We start from the raw sequence: 17645 nt of genomic DNA, 5'->3' as shown, positions 1-17645 counted from the left end.
GACGTGAAGGGACAGAGTGCTCTTACTCGGGCCACAGACAACTAGTACAGGCACGACAAAACCCTGTCCTGTTCACAGGAAAGCGTCATTAACACGGAGCACTCCCAAGACGCGTGTCTCAGTAAGTCGCCAGGCGGCGCCCAGAGCTCCGACCCTGCTCCCCCACCCCGGACACCGGACTCCTGCTGGGATAATCGGGTAGGTGCCACCTGTCCGGGCGCAGCTTTGAAACAGAGCCGGTGTCATCTGGTCAGGGTTGGTGGCTTGCAGCGTTAGCGACACCGTGCTGGTAAACCACCACGATGCCCTTACGGGGACCAGGGTGAGGCACCCGCGTTTCTGTTATTTCTTACAAGTGCATGCGAACTGGCTATTACCCCGAGTTTTCTCCAAGTCCCACTGGCCAACGTGTACGCAGCAGGCTGGAGCAGCCCAGAAGCTCGCAGGGGCCGGGCAGCTCCTGCAGGAGGCCTCACCCCGGGGGAGCAGAGACCCAGGAAGAGAGCGCATGTCTGGACCTACTGGGGATTCTGAGGTTTGGCAGGTGGGGACCGCCTGAGGAAGCAAGGATGGGAGGGCTGCTGGGCTTTTGCAGTAGGGAAGAAAGAGAAAAAAGGTTTCTCCCAGGATGCCCAGCCTCTCCCCCAGGCTCCAGAGTGAATTCCCCCCAAAACTGCAGAGTCTCATATGGAAATAAACCAAACTTATAACTTTGATAGGTCATTTGAGTTTGGGAACAAGTCTACCTCGCCAAAACGATTCTTCCTTCTTTAATTAAAATCCTTTATTAACTGCCAAGCCAATACCGTTCCCCAAGACAGACAAGATAATGAGCCCACATCCAACGGCCAGGCGGGATGCAGTCCTAGCAGGTGGGGGTGGGGGGTGGAGGCTGGGGGGCACAGGATAGGGGGCTAGGCCCCCACAGACAGCCTCCCTCGGGCTGTGAGCGTGGCCCAAAACCGGGCACAAACTGCAGGTGTGCCTGAACCCCCTGTGGTACCCAGCAGGCACAGGCACACTCCAGCCCAGAACTTTGCAAAGTCACCTTTCCTCCGCGGTGCCCACACTGCTGGCCAGGAAAAGATGGGGCGCATGCCCGATGGAGGAGGCCATCTGGGAACACAGGGCCCTGGTCCAGCAGGTCTGAGGCTTGCTCTCAGTCTGTGTCAGCCGAGCAACAGCACTGAATATGGCAGGTGCTGGACGCCAGCGGAAGCTGGGCCCGTGCCCCAGGAGCGTGGGATGGGACCCCAGACAGGGAGGTGGGTCAGAGATAGGCCAGAAACACCCGGAGCAGCCGCCATCCCCACCACAGGGTGCCACGGGGATGGTGACTGTCCACCTGCTTGGTTCAATCCCCCAGTGATGGCCCTGACTCCGTTTTTTTTTGTTTTTTTTTTTTTTCACTTCATTTGAAATACTCCAAACACAGACCAGAATAGAGACCCCTACAACAAAAGCCTTGCACCTACCACCAGCCTCACCCAAGTCTAAAACCATTCTCTCTCTTACCTTGAAGTCTAAAACAAATACCCATGAGTCCCACTGGCACACGCAAGTCATCGGATAAATAGATAAATGGGAAGAAAAGACTAACCCGCCAACGTTTCCACGGAGAAGAACTCCAAGCCGTGTCATCAGATAGTCCCACCAAGGATGGCCCCGCAGTGCCGGCTGCGCATGGTGACCTCCTTCCAAAGAAGCAGTCCCTATGGACAGCAGTCCGTAGACACAGGGTCAACTCTGGGTGGACAGGGTGCAGACAGAGTGTAGACACGGAGTAGACACGGTGTAGACACGGTATAGACACAGGGTAGACTTTGCAAAGACGCAGTGTAGACACGGACTAGACTCTGGGTACTCAGGGTGTAGACACGGGATAGACTGGGCACCCTCCGGTCTACCCGCTCCATGTTTCTGTAACTAGTCGAGTCTGACACCAGTCTAGAAAATACACGCTGATTCTGAAAATCTACTCATGTGGTCCCCGGTGTCCCCCAGGCCCCTGGGCTCCGGGCTGTGAGGGGACACCAGGGAGCCCCCCGCAGGGAGCCGCCCCCACGCAGGCCGGAGGCGGGTCAGCTGCGGCCCTGGGGCGGCCTGCGTACGGCGTGCTGAGCGCTGTCCCCCTCCGCAGGGCAGTGAGGGGCGGGCTGGGCAGTAGGGGACGGTGCGCGGCCTCCCGGAGGCCTAGGCAGGGACGGAGCTGCCAGCAGGCCCAGGTCTAGGGCGTCCGCCCTGCGGGGGTCCCCTGCCGCCCGGACCCCGGCGGCTTCCAGGGCCAGAACACCACGTGAGCCCCGGCGGACCTCCGCACAGGTGCGCGGGGCGCGCTCCCGGGAAGCCAGGAAGGCGCGGGACTCCGGGCCCTAAGGCGCGCTCACGGCCCGGCTCTCGGCGCGCTCACAGCAAGGCGCGCGTGCCCGGCTCCGCGGGCCGCTCTGGCGCGCTCCTCGGTCCTCGCACGCCCCCTGGTGCCCCGCAGCCTCCCTGCAGGCGGCGCGGGCCCGTTCGGGACGCGGTGCGCAGCGCCCCCGCGTGGACACGTGCGGCCTCGGCCCGAGCGGAGGCGGGCGGCGGGCGTGGAGGCCCTTTCCCGGCTGACCTCGCGCCGGCAGCTCCAACCCAGCCGCGGCCGGGGAGCGGGAGCCCTGGCCGGGCCGGTCTGCCCTCGCGGGAGCCGAGGCTTGAGAGGTTCTGACTCTTTCCGGACGCGGCAGCTCGCGGCCCGTCCCTCCGGGGTCGCCCCGGGCCCCCGCCCCGCCACGCCACGCGGGCTGGAAAGCTCGGCCTCGCCGCCCGCCGCGCTGGGGCTGCCGGCTGACCGGGCGCTCCTGGAGACCCCGCGACCGCGGCGCGCCGGGGGCCGGGGCAGGGACCCCGCGCGCTTAGGGCTCCGACCCGCACACCCGGCCGCAGGCACGGGCGGCGCCTTCCCGCGAGAGCCCGCGGCCGGCCGCACGCACGGCCCCACAGGCGGGGGCGTCCCGGCTCCGAGCCCGCGGGGGGCGGGGGGCGCCCTCGGGCCAAGCCTTAGGGAGGGGCGCGGTGGGACTTACCTCCCCCGGGACTCGCCCTGGAGCCGGGCCCTCCGGAAAGTTGGCGCGCCCGGGCCGAGCCAGGTGGGGGAGGGGGGCGGGGGGCGCGGGGTCGGCGGCGGGCGGCGGCGGGCGGCGGCGGGGCCGGCGGCGGGCGGCGGCGGGGCCTGCGCGCTCCCTCCCCGCGGGCCGAGCCTGCGCACAGAGCGCGGCGGGCGGCCGGGCGCGCACCTGTGCCCTGGAGGCGCCCGCGGAAGCCCGGGGTGGGCCGCGCGGTGACTCCCCGCGCAGACGTGCCGCTCCCGGCCTCCGCCCGCACCTGCCGAGGTAAGAGGGCAGCGCACGCGGGAGCGTTTCCGTCCCTGGATGTCGAACTCCGGTGTGTGCGCCCAGGGTTGGAGGTCGGCGCCCCCGCCTGCCCCGGGCGCGACGACCCCGGAGGCCTTGCCCCAGCGCAGTTTCCCTCTGACCACGCGGCGGCCGGAGCACACTTCGGAGGAGGAGCGCGCGCCGCGTCCCGGAGCGGCGGGGATGGGGCCTGGCGCGGTCACTGCCGAGCGACTTGGGCGAACTGGGCACCTGCTCCCCGCGGGCAGAGCGGGACCCTCGGCTGCCGCCGTCCTGGGCCCTCAGCAGTTCCTCCGTGCCCGGCCCCGAGCGCCCGGCCGCGCCTGGCCTTTCGCGAGAGCCGCCCCTGGGGCCATCGGCTCTCCCTCCTGGTGGACGCGGGGGAGGCTCGACCTTGCCCGACCTCCTGCCCCGCTCAGGGCGCGTGGCGACCGGCCCTGGCCCGTGCAGACCGGCCCCGCGCCCTGCCCAGCGCCCTCGGCCCCCTGACTCAGGGAGGTCGGCGCCTATTCAGTGTCTCCGCGAGCGGGAGGGCGGACTCTGGAAGGAGAGGACCCAGGGCCACACCGCGGGTCCAGCAGCTACCAGGTGACCTGGACCAGTTCTTCCAGCGCCGTTTCCCGGGCTGTGAAGCGGGGCTGGCGTCCGTGAGTTCTGCGGGGCAGCAGTACCTGACACTTCCACACGGAATGTCGTCGTCGCAGGCCTTCCCACGGACGACGGGCCACCGTGTTGGGCAGTGGGGACGTTTCTCGAGCGAACAGTTTGATCAAGTTCGAGAGAAGCGGCCTTAGCAGGCCAGTGGTTAGGCTAAGCGGCTCTTGAACAGAATCTCTAGGAAAGATGGGGGGTGGGGCGGTCAGGGATAGGTCCCCAGTCCCGCACTCCTCAGACTACTTGCTCTGACGCAGAGCAGTCTCCGTGGGCCTTACCCAGCCCTGCACTCAGACGGGCCCACGCTATTTTCATACTGTGTCACCTGGAAATTCTTTCTGGTTGCACCTTTGCACTCGGGGTTTGTATCCGCGGAGTAGTGGGATGATGGAGCGCGCCATGGGAGGAGGGGACGGTGTGATAGGCAGGTCCCCTGTGCTCCCCCACCCCACCCGCACACAGCATGCCTGATGCCCGGTGGCTCGAGATCCCAGTGGCCGCAGCACGAGGAGGTCGGTGGGGCTCAGATCAAGGACAGGTGACTCGTGACACCTATGACGGAGCCGTGGGGACCACACAGCCCCAAGCAACCATGCCTTCCATTCAAACCAGAGCTCGCCTCGTTCACCAAAAGAACAGCGGTCTCAGACGACCAAGGAACCCTGGCCCCCGAGTTGTCAAGCCTGTGCCAGCCGGTCTGGTGCTGGTGGAAGAGGAAGCACCGCGGTCCTCCTCCGCCCTCCTCCACGCTGAAGGCGCAGTACTGAGAGATCGTGCGCCCGATCAAGAGCTGAAACGGGAAGTCTGGTGTGTGCAGCGTTCCAGCGTTATTAACAGCTCGCAGCGCTGCACGAGCTGCGGCAAACCCGACGCCAGGCGTATTCCAGGGACACGTCAAATGCTCCTACATCTGCATTTAAAACCACCATTGCATGACGCAAAGATGGACGCGCACTAACAATTTTTAGCTTTACTTAAAACGTTAAATTGCAAATTTTGAAAACTTTGAAAACTAAAAAACCCTTGTTTTAGCACCTCTAAGGGCACTTTCTTCCTGCTTGTTTTTTTGTTTTGTTTTCAAGATTTTATTTATTTGACAGAGAGATCACAAGTAGGCAGAGAGGCAGGCAGAGAGAGAGGGGGAAGCCGGCTCCCGCTGAGCAGAGAGCCCGATGCGGGGCTCCATCCCAGGACCCTGACATCATGACCTGAGCCGAAGGCAGACGTTTAACCCACGGAGCCACCCAGGTGCCCCTTTACTGCGTTTTGAACGAGGGGCCCAAGTTTTCATTCTGCACTGGGCTCTGGGAATTACACAGCTGGCTCGGCGCTCAGGCCCCACCCAAGTGAAGCCGCGGCTCCTTCCCAGTGGCAGGACACGCCTTGGAGAGCCTTCTCTGACGCATCGGGAATGTGTTCTCTTCGGAATGGAAGGCCAGGTTGTTTGGCACAGAGGCTGACCGGGAAGCCCCAGCACTGTGCCCGGAGGCCACCCCCTCCAGCTCTCCCTCAGGAGGGAGGGGTCTTTGAAGATATGCACTCCTTCCCTGTTTCATTATGTCATGGTCCTTCTTGTAAAACAACACACAGAAAAATACTATAAAATACTAAATTTAACTCCTATAAAAATACTACGGTCCCTTCTTCCTGAACAGATGTCCAAGGCCTTGTTGAGAGGCTAGACTGTGTCTGATGGCAACACTTGCTCCTAGAGAAGAATCCTTACCAGGACCACAAGGCAGGCATCCCCCAGGCGACCCCCAGAAAGGGCAGGCTCTCCCTGTAGGAGTTCCTATGGGAGACTTGTAACTTCCCCAGATAAAACTTGGTGTTTCAAGGGAAGATTAAATAATATGATCTACAGATGATAACCATTTAGATAAAGGTGTGAGGGCATAGAAGCTTTTTATGGTCACAATTCTCCGAGGCCTAACACTTGACACTTAATTTTTAAAAAGCCACAATACTCCTAAAATGGATGTAAAACTGCTGTCATTTCAGAAGCCAGCCTTCTGCAAGGAGACTCGCAGGCAAGGCCTCCTGGGGCATGTGGCCTGCTCAAGCACAGCCTTGGGGCTAGGATCGGGGTCCTGGCTCAAATTCTAGTTCCTGGCCCTGGAAACTTGCAGTAACATAAATGCACCAGGAGTCATTTCCCAAGGGATGCTCAGTCCAAGATAAGCCAGTACGTGGGGAGCCCAGGCACATGCCCAGCACACAGGCACCCGGTCACCCTCCTGGTTGGGCACCTCTCTGTCCTCGAGGTCAACTGAAGTCCTGTCCTTCGAATCTGAACATCTCTAGGTAGCTGACAAAATTCCAGGGCGGGGAAGGGGAGGACGAGACTCTGAAACCAGGGTGGGGAAGCCAATTATGAAACCTTGTCTTGGAACTACCCATTCCAGGGAATGACGCATCCCTAAGTTCTTTCAAGTTCTGTCCATTCCCAGAACCCAACATCTGAAACATGTATAAAACACTGAATTTGTCTACAAAGAACCAAATCGCTTTTCTTTAGGGAAAAAAAAAGGTTTGGATTTTGGTAATAAGTACCAATCGTCCAATTTAAGAAAACGGATTTTAATTAAAAATTAAATCAGAAATCGCGTTTCGTATTTCAGTCTTAAGCTTTTAACTCTTCTCTGACCGCAGGACAGGTCTGCTCTGTGTGACACTTTCCAAGGAGACAGGGAGGATGACCTGAGTCCAGCCGTGGTTTTACTGATCAGTTAAACTTTTCAGGACTACATTGTAGTTTTAAGTTACTAAAGTGAGATTTTCTATTTATAAAAACATGTGATTTTTAAAAACCAATCTCAAAGAAATAAAAAATATAGATTACAAAAATCCATCTCAATTTCCCAACTCCTTAGTTAGATTTTTGTACACTGAAAACGGAAAACCACTGTTTTCATCCTTCTTGAGCAGGTCGTCCATCAGTCAAGATGGACAGGCCCAGAGTTCCTGACTTGGCGAGGCTCAGCTGTCCCACAAGGTGACACGAAAACGTCTGCGCTGCGTCATGGGCAGAGCCAGCCCTCCGTCTTGTTCTCTTGTTCAAGAGGGACATGTACGTCAACACAGCAACTTCTAACACATTTGCCTGCCAGGCCTCCTTCAAGTCAATCCTCGAGTCCCTTGGTGCAGCCGGCAGGAGGGATCACCTGCTCTGACGCCCAACAGAGGGGCGGCCCCAGCGAGAGCAGCCCCCGCGCCCAATTTAATTGCACAGCCTCACCGGGGGAGGCCTCACAGAGGCAGTGGGCCTCAGCTTTAGGGAGACACATTATCCTGGAGGGGGACCCCCGCTCCAACCCTATGGCTGTGCCCTTGAGCAAGTTTTGACCTTCCTGCCTTCCTTTCTGCGCAGAATGCCCAGCTCCTCTCACTGGTTTTGTTTTTTCAATTTTTGGTTATGAAACAAAATCAGAGCTTAAAGGGGCTGTGGTCCATTCCTAAAGGCTTATCACCCCAGGTGGGTGCCAAGTCCCTAAGAAGGCTTCCCTTGAAAGGAAGTTCCCTCCAGTCCTGGACAGACAAGTCAAGAGGAGTTACCTGCCCTTCCTCCAGGCCATTCTGGAAGGGCGATCCTGCGGGTGGGGTAACAGGCCAGTCACAATGCCAGCTGCCCCTTGTGCCCTGCAGACTTAACCGCCTGCCACAGCCCCTCAGGGTCCCACCATGAGCTCCAATTTACAAGGAAACTCAAGCACTTGGCAGCTGACGGAGCACAGCTGGGATGTGCAGAGCCCTGCAACCCAGACGCACACCCCGACTCCTCCAAAACATCCCAACTCACTAAAACCATCCCACAGCACCTCCCTGGAGTCCCTCCCACCACAAGCTCCCAGCAAAGCTTGGACGAGGCAACATCCCAGTGACACGGTCACCTTACCTAGAGGGCTCCACAGTCTCTCGAGCACTGGGAACAGCTTTCTCTAGGATTTGTAGATTGGAGACGGAGAGGATTTCAGTTTTGACAAAACATTACAAGGGTAGGCTCCATTTTTATTAGAAAATTGGATCCGGGATTGCCCAGAGAAACTGAAGTTCAGTTGGGCCCAGGAATCGCTTGCCTTGCTCCTAAAATACACCTAATAATCAGGTTAAGAATAGCTAAATCCGTTCGCATGGTTGAGATCTCTGACCTTCTCAACGGCTAGCTGAAAACACCTGTTAAGCAGAAATGCGTGCCACCGCCGCTGTGACACTCCTGGAGCCAATGGAGCCGACCATTTACAGAATCCAACCAAGGGCCAACTCCCCGAAAACTCTGAACACTCACCCTAACTCAACCTGTGATGCTCAAGGACGACATCACCAGTTTCGCACCATGCAAGTCACCCACCGGGAGGGGAGGCCGTCCTGCCACGTGCGAGCTTAGACGCTATCAGAGCCACCACCCTAGGCCCGGGCGCTGTTTCCCAAATTGGAATGGGCACTTGTTAAAACGTATGCCTTGTGTTGATTTAAATGTGCATTAGGAAAAAAAGTAGCTTATCAACTCTGCAGTGATATATTCTTGCTTAGGATAAGGCAAAGCTAAAGCTGGCTTGTTGACAGGCGGCCCTTGCAGACCGAGCAAAAATCACGAAGCCCAGCACAGTACTTTCAGTGTGGGTCCCAGGACAGGAGAAAATTATGCACTTCTCCCCCGTGGTTCACGGCATCCCTGAAGTCAATGGCTTAATAGAGTTTGTTACAATTCATTTCCATCTACATTTTAAAGGTTTCATTTATGCAATGATTTGTTTTAAATGGAAAAAAGAAATTCACGGACCAGTGCCCAAAGGAGACCCATCTAATTACACACACTGGCGAGGAAAGCCACCACGACAGATGCAGTCCTCCGACAGGAAGCCCGGGGCCCTGCCGCCTTTAGGGTCTTGTGCAGACTGCCCTTGGTCACACACACACACACCACAGACGTCGGCACTCTCCTGCACACAATCGAATGGGGCAAGGGGGTGGCCGGGTGCTCGAGACCCGGTGAGAGCTAACTTCCCTCTGGTTTCTCATGAAAACGGCTGACTTCTGCTCCCCTTTCCTTACTCAACCAGCAGACGCTTCCGTGGAGCCTCAGCCGTCCAGGCCGACAAGCTGGAGAATCTGATGAAGGGACACGGTCATGGCCACTGAAGTCGAAGAACCGTGGAGGCGAACTCAGCCACTGGCTTAAAGTGAACCGGACAAAGGCCTAATGGGGCAACTATTTTTTTTTAAAGATTTTATTTATTTATTTGATAGAGAGATCACAAGTAGGCAGAGAGGCAGGCGGGGTGGGGCAGGGGAAGCAGGCCCTTGCTGAGCAGAGAGCCTGATGTGGGGCTCGCTCCCAGGACCCTGAGACCATGACCTGAACCGAAGGCAGAGGCTTAACCCACTGAGCCACCCAGGCGCCCAGGACAACTATTTTTTAAACATGTGAGATTCAGGATCAAAACTCCTGTTGAAATATTCATGGACATCAGGATGTTCTCAGCCTATGCAAGGGCTAAATCAGTGCTTTCGACAGAATGACTGAAATAAATTGTGGTGCGTAACACACCCTCGTGTCCAGCTCTTCTCCCTGTTGTGAAGAGCGTGAGGCCAGGAACACGGTCGCCAGCACCGATCGTCCTCTGCTAACACGTGCCCTGGAGCCTTCTGAAGCGAGTCTCCGAATCAGCGGAGCCCTTCATCACCTCTGCAGTCTCACTGGGGCCACATGCAGGGATGCTGTCAGAAACGCACTTTCAGCTGAATTTTTCCAAGCTGTAAAGAGCTCTTTGGCCATTGAGGGGAGCCACCGGTTTGGTGTATGAGCTGTTCTAAAGAGGACCGCGGCTTTCCGACGCCATCACCGTTCTGCATCTTCTGAAGCCTGCCTGCTTCTCAGCTCCTATCAGGTACCCACAGAGTATGAAAAAGAAATTTAAACTTGGCTAATTACTATATATCTAACATCTATAAAAAAAGACCGCTTTTTTACACAAGTATTTTTAATCGGATTTGAAGATGTTTATTGCATCCTGTTTGGTGAAAAACAAACAAAACATACATGTATTTAGCACAAGCTGGTGGGATACACCGAGCCTAACGGGTGAGCAGCGGTCTGAGAATGGAGTCGTGCGCGGCCCGGCTGTGACGAAGGTCTCCCGTGGGTCTCCCGTAGCAGCCGGGCACCGAGCGGACACTCCCTAGTTCTCTCCTTTCAGCACCGGCAGCAGCTCTCCACTGTCTCTCAGTTCCTAACAACAAAAACAGAAAGCAAAAATAGTATGTACACACAGAGATCAGAAACAGAAACCTCCCAGACTGTACCCCAATCTGCGAACAAGAAGCAACACTGGACTGGAATGAAACTCCAGCCACCAGCACGCCGGAACCAGGTGCCACGCCATAAAACTGAGCGCACCATCGGGTTACAAAAGGCACTCAAAACCCAAGAGCTTGTTCAGCATTAACGCAGACAACAATCAGAGCAACACAATGACGCCTCCTATTTGAACAACAGCAATAAATACGGGGGACAACTGTGAGTGACGTGCAAGCACGAATGTGGAAGAAAGCGGCAACGTGCTGGTCAAGGCCACTCCGGTGCGAGGTACGGGACACCCGCAGCCACACGGGGTCACGATTTCAGGCCAGCCCAGAAAGACCACAGTACTCATACAAAATGTACACGTAAAGGCCAAAAACCACTAAAAAGACATAAACATCCAGAAATATTTTCTGCTTTCAGATTTAAAATTTGGAACACAGCTATCAAATTTAAAATGTGCAAATAAATGGTAACTGAGATTGAGATAAGCACTTAATTTGATGTCAATATTCAAGTTATTACTAAGCAACATGAACATCAATCAGTAAAACCACTAAAATCCATTTGACCTCCTCGCTGGTTAAACCCTAACAGGTGTGATCCCGTCATACAAACTAGACAGCACTCGGTGATGTCTTGAGATCTCCCACCTCCAGCCCGCTAACAAGCAGGCGTCCTACCGCACTGAAGGAGGAGGCAGCACTCTTCTGAGTGCCAGACCTGGGCCGGGGCGGGGGGAAGGGAGGGGCATGCAGCTCGTGGCGAGGCCCGGCAGCCACAGCTTTCCTGGCAGCCCAAACTTGTGTGTGTCTGTGTCCCCTCATCTCAGGGCACTGTGAGGACGGCCTAGCACAGAGGCAGCGCAGCTGGCACGCGGCGGGACCCTCTTCACTAGCACCGCTGCTACCGGGAGCCGAGCTGGGCTGAACAGTCTCACCGTCGGAGCAAACGTTCTGCAGCAGGCGCCGAGCGCTGACCCGCTAACTAGCGGCCGTTTCTCGCAGGACACTGGACTGACCGAGTCATGGAATCACGGGGTCACTCCTTTCTCCAGCCCTCCAACAACAAAGGCTCTCAGTGCCCCGAGGGCCAGCCAGAACGCACGCGAGCGGAACACCACCGTCGTCCCAGGAACTGGAGGCGCAAGACTGGGCTCTGCAGAAAACCACCACGTGGCAACCTAACCGTCCCCAGCTGTCTTCCCGGGGCACACGTTCCCAGCATCACACACTGCCAAATGCTTGTTTTTAGCAGGTGAACAAGAGTCCTCTAACGTCCGGATACACATCTACAGAGAAGTCGCCCATAAAGCTCAGCTTTAGAATTAAATGAGATTTATTGAGCATTATCTTCCCACACGTTAACAGTGGCTCAGGCAGAGGCTACAAAACACTCAGACGATACAGGCTCAAGAGTATTTGGGGTTTGAAGGCTGCCTGTGTCTTAAACAAATAAAAGTACATATAACACAACAGATGCACATGTATTTTTGGTGCTTCGGGGCTACTCAAGAGCTGTTAAACGTTTTCTTCTCCTCCAGGAATGAGACACTTCACTAGGAAAACCGCCTCACAGTGCCCTAAGGAGCGTGAAGTCAAACGAGGACCGCTGCGGCAGGGGGGCTGCAAGGGGAACCGGCAGGATGAGGGGGCTCGGCAGCGAACGGCTCCTGTGCCAGGGCGGACAAGACGACCTGGCCCACGGAGCTGACGTCACTGAGCGCTGGGCTGGGTCCTCTCACGTGATGAAAATAGGAGCTAAACTTATTTTAAAATAGTGCTACTTATCACGTGCTTTCCACTTACAAAGTCAGACATCTGCCCTCAGAAAGACTCTTCTAACCGGCAAGGCAAGCAGAAGGCCGACCGGAGCACTGGACACGGGAGCAGCCGCTCCTGCCATAGAGGTCTGTGCTCCCGCAGCAGAGCCAGGCCTCGTCCTCAGGCCCCGTCCTGGGCCCCCCGACCCCCGCCCACCGCTACCTTCCCCCAACACCACGATGCCCGGCTGAGGTGGGGGGTTAGAGGAAGCAGAGCTGCAGCTCCCCTGTGCCAGCGGGGAAACTGAGCCGGGGAGCACACAGGTGCTATCGGGCAGGCATGCCCGGAGGACAGCCAGGCCCACTGAAATTCACTGCGAGTTTATGTAAAGCAAACCAAAAGGAGTAAGTTAATCATCAAAGATGTATTCTCCAAACATGCTTACAACCGGACAGACCTAACCAGGGTAAAAGCATCTGAGACCAGAGGTGGACAGGAGATGGGCCACCGCGGTTTCGCCCTGTGCTCTGGGAAACCGGGGCCCAGGCTCTCAGATCCGTCACACAGCCGGCAGGCCAGGCGGCACTGGGAGTCCGGCCTCTGCCCACGGCCTGGTGCGCTCCTCTCCATCCCGAGTGCACACAAGGCAAAATGAAAGAACATGAGAAAATAGTATGATATAAATATAAAAGGACAGAACTTAAGGAGGAGGAGCAAAATATCCCTGTAGACAAGAGGGGCCCCGAGGGACACAGAAAGCATGCAAGTATGGAACGTGCCAGCGATCCAAAGCAGAGGAGATGAGGAAAGAAAAGCTAAAAACATGGACGACTTAGCAGAGTGGGAGTAAAAATCAGATTTTGAGCTTGGCCATAATTAGAGCATCTCAGAATGCCAAGTTACAGTTTGGCCCTGAGCGGGCAGTCCCTCGGGAGATGACGGCGGTTGTACAGAAGGCCCCACGGCAGGGGCATATCTGACTGGATCAGGGGAGGGTGAGAATGGTCTGATCCAGCAGGGGCAGTGAAAGAACACGGTACTACGGACACAGAAATGGTAACACGGGGTCAGAGATGACTGGATAGGAGGCCAGGAAGGAAAGCACTCAAGGAAGCCCCATAGTTACCTTTCAGTGTAAAAGGATAATTTTCAAACACGCCAACATTTCCGTCTTTAGGATACCAGATGAACTCCGACCTTACCTTAACAATATCCAGACCTCCAACAAGCTCCCCTTTCACATACAGCTGAGGGTACGTGGGCCAATTCGAGTAAGTTTTTAACCCCTGCCGAACCTACGGAAACAACAGGAACTCTGAAACCTTACTGTAAGACCCTAATGAGTAAAACTAAGGCAAAGGTCAAGAAACAAAAAACATAGAACTTACTTCTTCATCCTCCAATATATCAAATGTCTCATATTCAACACTATAAAAAGGAGAAAACATTTTAAAAGGAAATAGTTTCATTAAACAAAAATTATAAAACCTATTTCATGTTTTAGAAACAGTCAAGAAAAGGAAAGAGTTTTGTTGCTCCTGACATTTATAGTGGAAAATGGAAATGACTTTACTTTTCAATCCGTCAGGTACCCCACAGAACAAATCAGCCCAAGATACAAATTCATCTGGATTCTTCTCTAGACAGCACTGGGTTAGACAGGGGTCAGCTAACCTTGTCTCAAAAGGCAAGACGGCCAACACACAGGCTCTGTCGGCCGGTCCGCTGCATCCGCTCACTGGGCTGCACCGCTCAGGAGCGGCTGGACAGGGCAGAGGGGAGTGGGCGTGGCTGTGTGCCGGTAAAACTTTACGTGCGCGGGTCGGCGACCACCTGCAGTGTGCCAACTCGCAGGTCAGACTTGTACCCGAAGTTTACGCAAGTCTATCCTTAACACCGCATTTCTACCGCCCAGCCCGGGGCTGCTGCTTCTGACCTACTAGCAGGTGCTCAGGGAGCAGGAGGGAGCAGCACTGAGGCCCACGGACACCCACGGACACCCACAGCTGGACCGGAGGCTCACTAGCCGGGACAATGACGCTGTCAACAGACGCCACCTTACGGAGCTGTGCTTTCCCACGTGAAATAATCAGACTTCAGAGCACAGGTGCTGCTCTCGATACGCAGACACCAGCGAGAACGGTCTGGCTTCACGCCATCTAACGAACACCACTTGTAGAATGAATGCCAGTCACTGCGTGGAAACCCAAGCACACGTACTCGCAGGGACGTCACTACCAGGTGGTCAAGGAATCAGCGTGCGTGTCGCACACATTCCCACAGGGAGAATGGGAATATGTGCAGTCCCAAGAACTAGCCAAAGAAAATGCCACATGTAAAAGATTTCGGTTTCCTTAAAACTAAAACCATAGGGAAATCTTTATAGGGAAATCTTGTTCACTTGTAAACAAGTTTCCAAGAAAATGGTCCATGGTGCAGAAAACAGTCAAAAACAAATAAATAAGATGACACAATAAGTCAGGACCAAGTACCAAAATAGGAATGTCTGAAAGAACAAAATAATTAAAAGAAAAAAAAGACCCAGTGGAGGCTGCCCTCCAAGGTGAGCTGAAGGAGGCAGGCGCTAATCTGGACAATGTCATGAAAGCGATGAGTTCCAGAACCATCTCCGAGGGTCCTAGGAGGTACTGGGCCCGCGCGTGCCTGTGTGTGTAGCCATAATGGCCAATGCATCTCCTGAAAGTCCTTGTACAGAGATGCGGTGGACACCTGGCACACAGCCCCTCAAGACGTGTCGCTGGGCCAGTGGAGGGAAGGCGTCAGAGTGGAGGCGCCGGAACACAAAGCCAGCAGCTCGTTCTCCGGACTGACGGCTCTCAGTGCGATCAGTCTGGTCAAGCTAAAGAGCCAGACAGGCTCCCGCCCCGCGCATCCCAGGTCCGCAGCTGGGAGGACTCCATCCCCGAAGAAGCCCCTCTGCTCTGGGGCAGCCGGGCTGGCAAAGCCAAACATCAGACAGATGGGAGGGGCAGAAAGCGACGTTCTGGAGGCCCTGCACCAGACACACGGGCCGCCACGGCCTCGTGGAGGGACACCCGAGGGGACACACCGTCACGAGGGACAGGTGGACTCAGCGTACCATGCCAGGGAGCTATGACAGAGGGAAGACAAAGAAATGATGACCAGAACCCAGCCAGCCTCTCTGACGTCCACGGGCAGTGAGGAAGGGGCAGGCCAGAGCAAGACAAGACCCTAGACTCTCCTCTGCAGATTGTCACAATCTTCTTGTGAAGAAATCAGTCATTTTGCTTTTTATGTCCCTAGAGTTGTATTTAACATGTGCTACGCAACTGACTACTTTCAACCCTGCCCATGAATATCTACGTGTTTCAGAGATTACCTTCCCCATAGCTTCATAGGTTTCGTTAATCTGTTTCAAGCTATGGCTAGAATACTTATAATATTAAAAAGAAGCTAGAATGAGAAAAGAAATTTTTAAAAAAGCCAAAACATTTGATAAACTCCACAGAACATGGGTGAAACATCTCCAAACAAGTGGTTTTGTTTTTAAGCCGAAAAATCAATGCAGTTTTCTTAACTGTCAGCATCGCCGCTGAGCAGATCAAAAAGCATGAACACAGCCATTTAACTTCCCCCACTTCTCAGATGCACCTAACGACCTCCGCAGATGCCCCAGCCGTTTCATAAACTGTTTAGAAATGAGAGTAATTTTAAGGAAAATTAAAAACCTGATACACTTTCCCTAAAATATCTTTACGCATGTTAAGGACTTTCTTCTGGGAAAGTAGACAAACGGTAACTTTAATGATCGCCTTCTAAGAAGCTCCTTTATTTACCAACTGGCTGACACTAGCCAGGAAACCCTACTGTGGTCTCAGCTGCGTCACTCCCAGGACACTGTAGCAAAGATGAAGGAAACAGCTACAGATGTAACAATCAGAGGCATCAGTGGCAGAACTGAAAAGTTGGAATTTCTTTTTTTTTTTTTTAAAGATCTTATTTATTTATTTGACAGAGAGATCACAAGCAGAGAGGCAGGCAGAGAGAAAGGGGGAGCAGGCTCCCTGCTGAGCAGAGAGCCCAATGTGGGGCTCAACCCCAGGACCCTGAGACCATGACCTGAGCCGAAGGCAGAGGCTTAACCCACTGAGCCACCCAGGCGCCCCGAAAAGTTGGAACTTCTTAAACACACCATTTGAAACCAAGATTTACGTACCCAGTACTATTTAGTATTTCCAGAATCTGTTTGCTGAATCCACACTTTGCTTCCTAAATGCAAAAAAAGAAAAAAAAAAAAGAAATGAGTAAAGATGTATTACATTTTCTATGCAGCACGCTGGTGTGGTCCCATGGTACGTCGGTCACCAGGGTGGCATGGACACGCCCCAGCGCATACAGGCTCTGACCATCGGGGAGGACACGTGTCCTGGAACCTGACAAGCTCTATGGTCAAACCTTCCTGAGTGGAGCCTCGACGCTCTGCAGTTCGACTCCCTCTCCATTTCACACTCAACAGATGACCTCAACTCACCTAACCTTTCTGCAATGATGAGGATCATATCTTCCCATTTCCAACTACACAGTCACTCCCATTTTTTAAAATTTATCTCTATAGAGTACTGACTTTTTTTTTGAGGTTATGGCGCTGCGACATGGTTCCTGTCAGGCCCCAAATCCCAGCAATCCCATGGAACGACGAGGCCCCACATAAACTTCTTAACAGCACAAATGATTCTGCTTCCAAAATATATCAACACCAGCCAGGCTTCCAGAAAACACTGGAGAATTTTGAGAATAAATATCTGCTTTAAATAATCACCAAGAAAATATAAAACAGTAACTTTATCCTGAGAAGTATTAACTTCCTCTATTTTGTTTTAATGAAATCAGTGAACCACTCAAAGAATCTAGATCCTACCCTAGTGACCCCAGGATGTGGAAATCTTTACTACCAGCTTCCCAGTCGTTACCTTCACCGTAACAGTTACACTGACTAGTTACGTTAACTAGTTGGTTCCACTGTATGTTAACTCTCATACTAGCTATCACAACCTCATTCTCAATGACCCCGGAGGCACCCCGTCCATGTACACCCGGGGCAGTGGCGCCCGGGGAGCTTACGCGGGCGGCCGACACGCCTGGGCAGCGCCAGCGCCGCAGGGAACGCAAATGCGCGTTTCTCTGTTCTGCCAGCCTCGCCTCTCGGGGCTTTAGCCTCCCCAGCTCCAAAACAGACCACACTGTCCCCCTCTGCCCACCTCCGCAACTGGTTGAGAATAAAGGAAGGTAGCAGAGCCCAGTGTCTGGAGATCTCGCTTCCAGTCCAAACACAGACGATCATCAGTTTTGCTCCAGCTGTCGGCGGGAGCGTTCTCTCAACCTTGATATTCACAATGACGCCCAGCGGCCACGTATCGTCATCCAAACAGCTCCGGGAACCAACCCATTGGGAACAAGAACTGCTGAACTGTTTCACTCATTCACCAAATGGCGATGACCACCCACGATGCCGCGGGGCTTATTTCTCCAGTGCTCACTTCTTCAAGGGTGATCTAG

At 54.7% G+C, this 17645-nt stretch overlaps 1 protein-coding gene across 2 annotated transcripts in view; it reads right to left on the bottom strand.

Annotated features, from left to right (window-relative positions):
• Nucleotides 1–10019: 10019 nt before the first annotated feature.
• The window catches only part of LOC111144708 (glutaredoxin 3), a 33063-nt gene continuing 25437 nt past the window's right edge, over nucleotides 10020–17645 (bottom strand). For both annotated transcript variants that reach the window (XM_022499144.1, XM_022499145.1), the window contains exons 8-11: nucleotides 16306–16358; nucleotides 13496–13535; nucleotides 13310–13402; nucleotides 10020–10273 (exon numbers count right to left, since the gene is read on the bottom strand). In XM_022499144.1, the coding sequence (XP_022354852.1) occupies nucleotides 10223–10273; nucleotides 13310–13402; nucleotides 13496–13535; nucleotides 16306–16358 (237 nt within the window). In that variant the 3' untranslated portion in view covers nucleotides 10020–10222. The remainder of the gene's footprint in view (nucleotides 10274–13309; nucleotides 13403–13495; nucleotides 13536–16305; nucleotides 16359–17645) is intronic.

This window comes from Enhydra lutris, unplaced genomic scaffold (assembly GCF_002288905.1).
Source record: "Enhydra lutris kenyoni isolate GAN:26980312 unplaced genomic scaffold, ASM228890v2 scaffoldscaffold12, whole genome shotgun sequence".
NCBI lineage: Eukaryota > Metazoa > Chordata > Mammalia > Carnivora > Mustelidae > Enhydra > Enhydra lutris.
Note: the sequence above shows the minus strand (reverse complement) of the source record. Positions and strands in the feature narration are given on the sequence as shown.